Here is a 12,222-nt window from a genome sequence, read left to right as displayed (position 1 = left end):
TTACAGTAAATAACCTCAGGAGAATAAAAGTTTTTAATCTTGCATATCATTTATTTTGCACTGACATGTTCCAGTGAGGACTAACACTGTACAAGTAAATAGACAAATAATGTGGCCTCTGTTTTTTTGTATATAAATAACCTACACATGCACTCGATTGAGTCTTACCTCAGTAATAACAACCTCATTCCATAAACATATTACAGTAAAAAAAGTATATATAAAGTATGTATGTACATATATACACACACATGAGACTTGTGCTAATGGACAGCTATTTTTATAAAACACACATACACATAAAATAGTCTGTACCATACTGAAGATTGCAACCACTTGGAATGATATAAACAAAAGATGAGAGATTCAAATATATCACATCCCACCAAGCGCATGAACCATTTGTTTTGGTTTTATTTCTATATTTCTTTTGGTAACAGATATATGCATGTACAAACACAGAAAATATACATGAAATAAACCTTATAAAACATGCCAATATGTAGATACATATAAAAAAAAAAACATAATTTGGACGCACACACTTTCATCTCCCTTCCTCTGTGGAGTCATTGATTTCTTCCTCATAATTTTCACTGAAGCGGTAATAGCTGCCAAAAACTGTCTGATACAGTTCCACCTTTTCAACCAGATGCCATGACACAATTCAGCCATGCCTCAGCCTCCACAAACAATTTAAGTCGCATCCTGAAAAAGTGATTTTTATGTAGTTTTCCCTCTCTCACACATTAGGTATTGTATGTGTTACTGTTGCCTACAGTGTTTTTGAACTGATTTTGCAATTCTTTAATTCAAGTTAATTGCACCTTATTAGTAACAACTGATTAACAAAAAATAATATACATGAATATACCAGTACAATATAGGGTAGGGCTATGAAATTTCACATGATATATAAATTAACTGTTCTGGTAACTCACTATATAGTCCATTATACTGTAATAAGATAATGAACTTGCAGACCCTGAGGAAAATATGAAGCTATACCTCATTCATTTTATCCTGAACCATGCGAAAGGGAATAGCCCAGGTGAGTTTGTAAGCAAAAAGCTGATTTGCTGCTACCATATAATTACAGGACTGAATTATTTATTTATTTTTAACATTGGTTTTACAAATACAGTGCTTTATCATATTTCATAAAAATGTAAAGGTAATATTATCGCAGCATTGAAACCTACAATGAGTTTCTCAATATTTACCATGAATATCTGTTCCTCAAACACTAATTGCACTAACATCACCCATTACTTTTCTTTCAATGCTAGAAGTCCTCTTTTTTTCCATAAAAATAATCCCCCCCCCAAAAAAAAAACTTTTGGGTAATTCTTACTATTAGAGCCACATGAGCTTATAAAAAATTAGATGCCTAGAATTAAGGAGAATAGTGTATAGAATGCATAGATAAGACACTAAGGGAGGAAATGTCTAATAATGAAAATAATGTTGTTTAAAGTGGAGGTTAGGTTAAACAATATAGGTTAGGCTAGTACACAAAATTTAGTGTCCAAATAATGCCTATAACACTTAACCTAACCTCTGTCAATTAAGCATTACTTGGACTTGAGGCAACTTTAAACAAAATTATTTTTGCTATTTGATATTGCCTCACTTAATGACTAGCCTAGTATCTACGCATTCTATACACTATTGGTAAGCGTTAAGAATGCGGGATCCACTGACCATTAATGTACATAAATACAACCTAACCTAATATTACTTAATCTAACCAATATAGCCCATGTTATCATTAAAAAGCTGATTTATTGTAAATTTACGAAGGTTAGGTTAAATAAGCCAAATACTAAGTTAGACTATAGTTCTAGATAAAGAAATTGAAGAGGATCCCACATTTTTACCCTTGTGTCATTTAATAAGACAGCTTCTTGATGTTATTTTAATGTTGTTTTAATAAATTCAAGTGGGGCAGACCCTCCAGCACCTCAAATGTCCTCGAAATTAGGAGATATAGTTAGTTTAAAATTGTCCTCCGGTACCTGAGCTTCCAATTTCTGGCACTCTGTCTTAACTTTGGGAGTCTACTTTTTTATAAGCTTGCACAGCTTTGATAGCCTAGTAAGAATCACCAAGTTACCAACCTTTTATTTGGTTTATCTATGCCAGAAATAAAAAAAGGGAAAAAACCTTTGTCAGTAAAATAGGAAGTAACCACCTTTATTCTACAACCACCCAACATGTTTGGGGGCCCTATGGGAATCGGGGGTTTTGGCAGCAATAGCCTAACCTAACCCTGCGTGAATCAAGCATTACCTAGATGGGGGGTTTGCTTGCCCCCATACCCCTTTAAAGGTGGGGGCTTCTCCCTCACATCCCTTGACTTAGGCTAATTACTTAGCCGGGGACGGCCGTATGACGCCATAAATTAGGTAGGTACCTAGCTAGTACTAGCCTAGTAGTAGGTAGGTATAGGTTTACTTAATTTTTGGCTGAGACCTTGTCACCTTGTACAGCCTACATTCTCGCCAATTTTAGTCCAGCCTATAGGTTTGCTCACATTAAAACCCTTAGAACAAAGGCAACTCTTCCTAGAGTCGTAGGTATTTCAATTCCACAAAGAACATGCAGAATTATTCACTACGTAGACTAACGGCTAGTACTTTTCTCTTATATTGTTATACTATAAAATGATAGTGAAAGATAATGGCATAATCTGCTGTCACTTACCTATCGGCCCTGGCTTTCTCAAGTCGTCGTAGTGGTATCTAGGTATATCAGTTGGCATGCACTTGCATGTAAATCTAATTCTTGTCAAACAGATTCAGTTCGTGCGGCCCGCCAATTTGTTTGCGCTGCTGCAGAGACATCTGGTGCGGCATTTGGTAACCATTTCCCACACAGTTCAAATTTCTCGATCACAGATAATTGCTGTATCATTTTGGGCTTATATAAGCATATTTCAGTATTCTATATGCTGTCGTTTGCTCACCAAATGAGGACAAATGTTTAAAACAACATTTAATAAAGGAAGTCTTTTTAAGAAATGGAAAAACCTTTAATTTCCCTCGAAAGGTGAAAATGAGGTTTTTACATGTTTTTGTATACTATAATATTACGATTTTTTGTGCATCACTATATTTCTGCATGTGACAGGTCTAAAGTCAATGAGAAAACACATAATTTACTGTATATCGAGTTACATTATCATTGACTCCTAAGTATGTGAAAAAAACGTTTGTTGGAAGTTTGTGAAGCACTCACCTAAAAGTACCATTCATGAGCCTGAGATGAAACAGCGTATTTGAAGCTCACGAAACGTTCGCTTCCGGGGGGGAAGTCCAAGGACAAAATGGTGCCATAATGCATTGCGCCGTCATAGTCTGTATCGAGCAAAGCAATTCCTGCACGTAGTCACATAATGAATGAAGCTTGTCAGATGCGTTGAAGGTGAATTTGATCCTATTTTCCATGGAATTAGTTTGGAATAACGTTTTCTGCATTCTTATTTAACAAGACAACTGAAAGAATTGTTGTTATTCTTTATAAGGTGCACACGAGGGGTCGTCTGCCATAAAATAATCTTTGTTTTGGACGGGTGTCAACATTGACATTTGAAAAAGGCGGGCCAAAGTCAGCTGTTATGGACAATTTGTTTATTATGAACATTATGAAGGTGATATAAGACCTTTTCATATACACATTCTTCAAAAAATTTTATATTAAGTATACGCTATTATAAATTAATTGTTATTGCACAATTGGATTTATATCATGTAGTTTAATTGCTCATGGAAATGATGTTGACTTATTTTCAATTCTCAGAATCATATGAGTTTTAAGGAATAGTTAGATTAACCTTTCAGCGAATAAACTTCTCTTAATTTTGTTTGCAAACAAACAGAAATCTTGTCAAAATAGATATTGTTTTGCAGATTCACAAATGAACTGTCTCGAACATTTAGATGTTCCATTGTACAACGGCTCGAACTGAGGTTTTTGTAGGTCGGGTGTATTATGAAGAGGAAGAAACATTGTCTAATGATTGAAGAAAGTGTTTATGATAACTAAAATTGAATGTATATCTCACAAAGGTAGGCATATGCTCAGCAGAAAGTAGCTCATTCTGACTACAAGTGCCGATACTTTGTTGGGAGAACGCGTTTCGGTACGGTTTCGAACAGTTCATCAATTTCCAAGACAGTCTGCTCCCAGCAAAGTGTACACACAGGGGACATCAACAATATCTTCATTATTTTCTGCGCCATGTTCCACCCTCGCTGCGGGGGTTGTGTCCACTTTTGCAATGGAAACAAAACGGCAGCTCGGGCCAACCCCACGCAGGAGTTCAACAGGGGTCTCATATTTAGCTTGGAGCCCATAAAAGACAATGAAATGTTCGAGGTTAAAATTGACAAAAAGGTGACTTGTCTGTGATCTCGTGTTTGTTGTTTTTCTTTTCATGAGCGACAGTAACGTCAATAGCTAATTAATATTGTTAACCACGGATGTTTTAATGCAGTGTAGTTACTGGTAGAAGGGAATGATGGTTTGGTTCTGCTAATTCTGTGTTACTACCTAGTAATAAGGCAATTTCGGTCGGGTCATCTGTGATGTCCTCAAGCTAGGTAGTCAACCTACCTTGGTATTGTGTTTATCTGGTGATTAAGTCTTTCGCGGTATTGATGCTCACTCACCATCAGGATTACTTAGGGTTGAATGTGGCTGACAGGGTTTAGCCAAATTCCTATGATGTCATGGTTGCTCCCACAGGCGGTAAATATTTTTTAAATAGGTTACATGAATACCTACTTGGTAGGTAGGTACCTACCTAGCTACTACCTAGGTAGTAGTAGGTAGTAGCCTCTCCACTCGTATGAATGTTGTGTGTAGCTAGATTACCTACTAGGCTACCTACTGTTTAGAAGCACCTGTCCCAGAAATGAATGTTGAAACAGGCTGTACCTAGGCTACTAGGGTAAAAAACCGCATGGTACAGGGATGGACCATGTAATATCAACGTGAACAACCCCCCAAAAAAAGTACATTATAACGCGTCCTGACACCGGAGATGGGCATCAGTCACGACTTGTTGTTGGTGAGAAACGGAGCTAAAGACCTCTACTCTCCTTTTGAAGTAAGTATTTTCTCCAAAGTTAGAAATTAAGGCCAAATTTTAAGATTTTTAACAGAGGGTAGTGAAAAGGGTGTACATGGCAGTCATAATCTCACCAAAACGCTTTCAACATTTTTACTTACAACTCGAAATATCTATTTAGAAGATTGACGCCATCTCGATGTTACGGAGTCGCTTGTGTCAATAAACTTCCCATTTCCAGTGATAAATCCGCAAACCACTTGTACCCACAGACGTTAGGGCACTTTCATCACAACAACGACGTTTGTTAGTAAACAACTGTTTTGGTAGAAGACGACGACGAAGCGTGCACTTGGATGATTTTTTAAATAAATAGTAAAACATCAATATTTTACGTATTCATGATGATTAATTTGAAAATATTCGTTATTGAAAAAGTAATTCGATTCTGACTCAAATTTAAGTAATTATTTTTTGGAATTAGAACGTTCGTTTAAGTCCTGTATTATGACGTCATGACATCTTGGCTTTCGTACCTATTGTAAATAATTGCTTTACTCAACTTTCTTGCAGAACAGTTTACCAATTATTCATGCAGATTATCAGCTACTCATGTAATTGTTATAATCGTAATGCGCTTATATATCTTTATTATTTACTTTTTGGATATATGAAGATGTTTTACTGCCAGATTATCGTCGTAGTGTGACGCAATCGTTTTCGGTCGATGCGCCTCTGTTTTCGCACCATAAGAAATTATGGGGCCAAATTTGCAATGACCAGAAAGTCGTTAAAAGAGGAAAGTTAGCATTGAGGGGCATATGTTTTGATTGAGAAGAATACAAACTTATTCAATAATAGCTAGCATATAAAAAATACTTGATTACAAAAAACTTGATGATTGACAACTAAGCAGCATACCTACTATGGGTTTCAGCGACAGTGCAAGCACGTTTTTGGGCAATATCTATTCCTGTAACGAACACTCGTATCAGAACAAGATTTTGCTATAGTGCATTACACCCAGTGCCGTAATTTATAAGGGTATCGTGAATCACTAATCGTAAAGAATAACGACACTTGTCCTTGTACCAAGAGACAAAAACTCCATTATGCAGAAATGGATATGAACACGCGTAAAAAGCTCCTCCTACCCTCTCCCCCCCCACCACCGCCACCCGTTTCCTTCTCTCTCTCTCTCTCTCTCTCTCTCTCTCTTTCTTCTCTTCCTCTCTCTCTCTCTCTCTCTCTCTCTCTCCTTCCTTCGCCTCTCTCTCTCTCTCTCTCTCTCTCTCTCTCATCTCTATCTCTCTCTCTCTCTCTCTCTCTGTTGCCATTCGGTATGTGTTCACCCTCCAAACTGGGTTTAAGACTTCACAAAACGTGGAAATTGGTGAAATTAGGCTATGTATTGGAAGTATATATACATAAATATTAAAGCAATTTTATTATTATTGCATTACTATGACAACTAGAATTCATGGAAACAGTTTATAATAATGAATCGGCGTATGTGTGAAGCCTCCACTAATGTGGCAACAATGATTTTGTCATTCTTAGCATGCAAACATTAAAGGTTACATTTATACATTTATTTCTTGCATACAGTTATTAAAGAAATTCGAAATACTAATATAGACTTAAATCAATGAAAAGTGCTAGCAAAAACAAAAAAGCAAAAAAAAAACATATAATCAACTTATCCGTAGTCGTTCCTCTATGGTTTTCGGAAGCCAGATGTACGAAAAGGTTAGAAACATTGGATTGTATCTACTTTAGAAATATCTGTAATTTTCCAGGTTAATTTGGTTGCAAAAAAAGGATAATATACATGAATTAAATTAAAATTTTTAAATAACAAAGTAAAGTTGAACTAAATAACGAGTAAAGTAAACAATTTAGGAAATAAAACTTTGCAGTTTCGTCTTCTGTTGTTCGCAACTGTGTTTGTGGCGCGCGCGCTTAGGAACCAGGAACAGCAACTTGTTTAAAGTGCAGTGTAGAGTGAATTGAGACCAAAATGTGTATAATAACAATCAAATAAGCACTGTGGAGTTTCAGTTGTGATGGCAGTAAGTAAGATTGAAATGAACTTCTATAGGCAATACTTCTTCCCCTCCCATAAATATACATATATCTTTTCCAAAGAGAGAAAGAGAGGGCTGAACAAGTATATGTTTGTTTGTCTTTTAATTCTTTTGCTGAGAGAGTGAGAGATAAAAGAAGGAAGAAATAGAAACACCAAATGAATACCTTATGTAACATCCTACATAAAATGTTCTTAAATTATCATATTACTGTATTAATCTTAGATTGTATTAATATAATTTCAAAGTAATCTTAAACATTAGTACAATTCAAGGTGTATACGTACGTAAATACTTCTAACACTTGCAGCCAAGAGAGAGAGAGAGTTACCACTATGAGAGAGAGAGAGAGAGTTGTCCTTACAGTATTTAAAAGAGTGAAATTGAAAGATTATTGTACTTCACATATGAATATTGTAATTACAGTTATAGTATTATTATTATACATATTATAGTATTATTATTGGAAAATATTAATAATTAACTAATTACATACATGTACCATGAAACTGATCTCATCTCAGAGAGAGAGAGAGAGAGAGAGAGAGAGAGAGAGAGAGAGAGAGAGAGAGAGAGAGAGAGAGAGAGAAATTGCAAAAAACCATTAAATTTGTTGACATTATATGGCAATGTTCCCCTCCTCTGTCATATTTCTTGACATATGTGACAGCTTCCTGAGCTCGAGCTTCACAGAGAAAGACAAAGGGAAGTACTTTCATTTGACATTAGGTTACATTGTTATTATTATCTTTTTTTTTTATTTATTTATTTTTTTTTTGTGTGCTCTATCACAGTCCTCTAATTCGACTGGGTGGTATTTATAGTATCGGGTTCCGGTTGCATCCTGCCTCCTTAGGAGTCCATCACTTTTCTTACTATGTGCGCCATTTCTAGGATCACACTCTTCTGCATGAGTCCTGGAGCTACTTCAGCCTCTAGTTTTTCTAATTTTTTTTTCAGGGATCTTGGGATCGTGCCTAGTGTTCCTATGATTATGGGTACAATTTCCACTGGCATATCCCATATCCTTCTTATTTCTATTTTCAGGTCTTGATACTTATCCATTTTTTCCCTCTCTTTCTCTTCAACTCTGGTGTCCCATGGTATTGCGACATCAATGAGTGATACTTTCTTCTTGACTTTGTCAATCAACGTCACGTCTGGTCTATTTGCATGTATCACCCTATCTGTTCTGATACCATAGTCCCAGAGGATCTTTGCCTGATCATTTTCTATCACTCCCTCAGGTTGGTGCTCGTACCACTTATTACTGCAAGGTAGCTGATGTTTCTTGCACAGGTTCCAGTGGAGGGCTTTTGCCACTGAATCATGCCTCTTTTTGTACTGGTTCTGTGCAAGTGCTGGGCGTTCGCTTGCTATGTGGTTTATGGTTTCATTTTTCGTATTGCACTTCCTACATATGGGAGAGATGTTATTTCCGTCTATCGTTCTTTGAACATATCTGGTTCTTAGGGCCTGATCTTGTGCCGCTGTCATCATTCCTTCAGTTTCTTTCGTTAGCTCTCCCCACTGTAGCCATTGCCATGTGTCATCGCCGGCTAGTTCTTTAGTCTGTCTCATGTATTGCCCGTGCATTGGTTTGTTGTGCCATTCCACTGTTCTGTTTATCATTCTCTTGTCTCTTTATATTTGTGGGTCTTCGTCTACTTTTATTAGTCCTTCTTCCCATGCACTCTTTAGCCACTCGTCTTCACTGGTTTTCAGATATTGCCCCAGTGCTCTGTTCTCGATGTTGACGCAGTCCTCTATACTTAGTAGTCCTCTCCCTCCTTCCTTTCGTGTTATGTATACGTAGTCTGTCCGTATTTGCTCTTGGGTGTAGTGCTTTGTGTATTGTCATATGTTTCCTGGTTTTCTGATTTATGCTGCGGAGTTCTGCCTTCGTCCATTCCACTATTCCTGCGCTGTATCTGATTACTGGTACTGCCCATGTGTTTATGGCTTTTATCATATTTCCAGCGTTGAGTTTTGATTTGAGTATCGCCTTGAGTCTCTGCATATATTCTTTCCTGATCGTGTCCTTCATCTCTTGGTGTTTTATATCCCCTCCTTCCATTATTCCCAGGTATTTGTATCCAGTCTCATCTGTGTGTTTGATGTTGCTCCCATCTGGTAGCTTTATCCCTTCAGTTCTCATTACTTTGCCTTTTTGTATGTTGACTAAGGCGCATTTTTCCATTCCAACCTGATGTCCCCAGATACACTCCTTACAGTCTGGATTAGGGTATCCATTTCCTTGATGCTCTTACCATACAGCTTGATGTCGTCCATGAACATCAGATGGTTGATTCTGGTGCCTCTTTTCTTGAGTTGGTACCTGGCATCCATCTTCTGTAGTACTTTTGTCATGGGAATCATGGCTACTACGAAGAGTAGTGGGGACAGTGAGTCACCCTGGAAGATCCCTCTCCTGATATTAACCTCTGCTAGTCTTATTCCAGAGCTTGTAAGTATTGTATTCCAGTTGTGCATTGTATTTTTGAGGAAGCTGATGGTGTTTTCCTCTGCCCCATATATTTTCAGGCATTCTATTAGCCATGTGTGTGGTATCATGTCAAAGGCTTTCTTATAGTCTATCCATGCCATGCTTAGGAGGTTTTCTTTCCTTCTCCTACTGTTCTTCATTACCATTTTTGTATATCAGGAGCTGGTCTTTTGTGCCCCTACACTTCCTTCTGCACCCTTTCTGTTGGTAGGGGATGGTTTGTCTCCTCTAGGCAGTTGTATAGCCTTTCATTGATGATAACTGTTAGTAACTTCCACATTATTGGTAGGCAGGTGATAGGCCTGTAGTTACTGGCTATATTTCCCTTACTCTTGTCTTTTTGCACTAAGGATGTTCTTACTGTGGTCATCCATTTGGGTGCATGGTGATTTGAGATACAATGCTGGAGTTGTTCTGCTATTCGTGGGTGTAGGGCCTTGAAGTTTTTGAGCCAGTATCCATGGACTTCATTGGGACCTGGGGCTTTCCAGTTGGCATTTTCTTTAGTTGGTGTCTTGACTGTGTCTGTTGTGATCTCTGTGAATCTTTGTTTTATTCTCCCTGTTTCTTCTTCCTTGACTTCCTGGAGCCATGTTCAATGTTTGTTGTGTGATACCGGATTGCTCCATATGTTTTCCCAGGGTCTCTTACTTGGTTCGGCTTCAGGAATTTCTTGGTGGTTGTCTTCCCCTCTTAGTTGGCTGTATAGTCTTTTCTGGTTGGTTCTGAATACTATAGTTTGTTCTGTTGGTATCCCTTATTCCTGTTCATGTACCATTGGATCTTATGTGCTTTGGCCTTAAGCTCTGTTTTACATCTTTCTATTGTGTTGTTTATCCCCTCCCCTCTTGTACTTTGTATTTCTTGTTTAGTTCCTCCCTTGTTTTTTCTTGCTTCTTAGCCATTTTTCTGCCATCTCATTCAGTTTACTCAAGTCAGATCTCATCACCATGATTTGCTTTTCTAGGCGCCTTTTATTATTATTTTATTATTATTATTATTATTATTATTATTTGAAAATATTAATAAACACACACATCTACCATAAAAATTCTCTCATCTCAGTAAGAGAGAGGAGTCATCATTACGTAAGTGAAATGGAAAGGTTATTTTTCTCTTTAAAATACTACCACACACAAATTTTGTAATTATTATTATTATTAACAACTGAAAATATCAATACACATATTACATACCAGTACCATAAAAATTCTTTCATTCAGTAAATGAATGAGAGAGAGAGAGAGAGAGAGAGAGAGAGAGAGAGAGAGAGAGAGAGAGAGAGAGAGTTATCCTTGTTTAAAAGAGTGAAATGGATAGAATCTTGTATTTCTTTAAAATACTATCACATAATATGAATTTTCTAATAACAGTTATTTGTATTATGGTTATTATTATATTATTTGAAAATATTAATAAACATATAGTACATATATACTATAAAAATTCTTGTCTCAGTAAGAGAGAGAGGAGAGACGAGAGAGAGGAGAGAGAGAGAGAGAGAGAGAGAGACGAGGAGAGAGAGAGAGAGAGAGAGAGAGAGAGAAATTACATGAACACTTGGTGGCAACAACGCAACAGCTCCTCCCCCTTCTGTCATATTACTTGATATATTTGACAGTTTTGGTACCTGGAGTTAGAGAGAGAAGACTGGGATTTCCTTTATTCTTACATAATTTTTTTAAATTTATAAACTAAAATCTTACTAATTGGCTATAGTATTTTCTTTAATGAATTTATATTATTGCTGTTTACATTAATATTTGAAAATAGTAAATAATTTATTTATTTATGCAAAAGACATACATCTCTGTAAGAGAGAGAGAGATAATTAATATTTTCATACAGTGAACTTACCTGTCAGATATACGTATACTTAGCTAAGACTCCGTCGTCCCCGACAGAAATTCAAATTTCGCGCCACTCGCTACAGGTAGGTCAGGTGATCTACCGGCCTGCCCTGGGCGGCAGGACTAGGAAACCATTCCCATTTTCTATCATATTTTCTCTGTCGCCGGTGGTATCAACATTGTTGTTACTACCTCCTGACTGGAATTCGCTTTTCAAGACTTTTTGATCATCTTTATTGGATTTCTTGGTGACGTACTGGATCGTTGTTTTGGCATTCGCTACCGTGGACTGGATTTGGACCTTGCTTTTGATTTTTCTGATAGAATGTCTGATTCAATGTTAGTGTGAGAGTGTGTGTGAATGTAGGCTGCAAGGTGAGGATACCGAAGGCTTCGGTTGATCCTCACACTGTATGTCATAAGTGTAGGGGGTTTGACTGTTCTTTAGCTAACATCTGTATTGAGTGTGAAAAGTTGAATGCTAATGAATGGAAGACTCTAACTTCTTACTTGAAGAAGTTAGAGAGGGATAGAATTAGACGGGCTGCACAGAAGGGTGTGTGTACAAGGCCTATTGAGCCTTTTTCTGAGTCTAACTCTCCTTTAATTAATGATTTTGATTCTCCCTCTGTATCTGAACCCTCACAGGCTTTGCATTCAGATTCGGCTTCTGAAATTGCCAATATGAAGGCTACTCTTCGTACG

At 37.1% G+C, this 12,222-nt stretch overlaps 1 protein-coding gene across 1 annotated transcript in view; it reads left to right on the top strand.

Moving 5' to 3' along the window:
* Positions 1-4,164: 4,164 nt before the first annotated feature.
* LOC135200161 (neuralized-like protein 4) overlaps positions 4,165-12,222 on the top strand; it is a 304,677-nt gene continuing 296,619 nt past the window's right edge. The window contains exon 1 of the mRNA XM_064228519.1: positions 4,165-4,398. Within this exon, the coding sequence (XP_064084589.1) occupies positions 4,243-4,398 (156 nt within the window). The 5' untranslated portion in view covers positions 4,165-4,242. The remainder of the gene's footprint in view (positions 4,399-12,222) is intronic.

The sequence above is a fragment of the Macrobrachium nipponense genome, chromosome 26, assembly GCF_015104395.2.
Source record: "Macrobrachium nipponense isolate FS-2020 chromosome 26, ASM1510439v2, whole genome shotgun sequence".
NCBI classification, from domain to species: Eukaryota; Metazoa; Arthropoda; class Malacostraca; order Decapoda; family Palaemonidae; genus Macrobrachium; species Macrobrachium nipponense.
The sequence above is the reverse complement of the archived record's forward strand: the minus strand, read 5'-3'. Positions and strand labels throughout refer to the sequence as shown.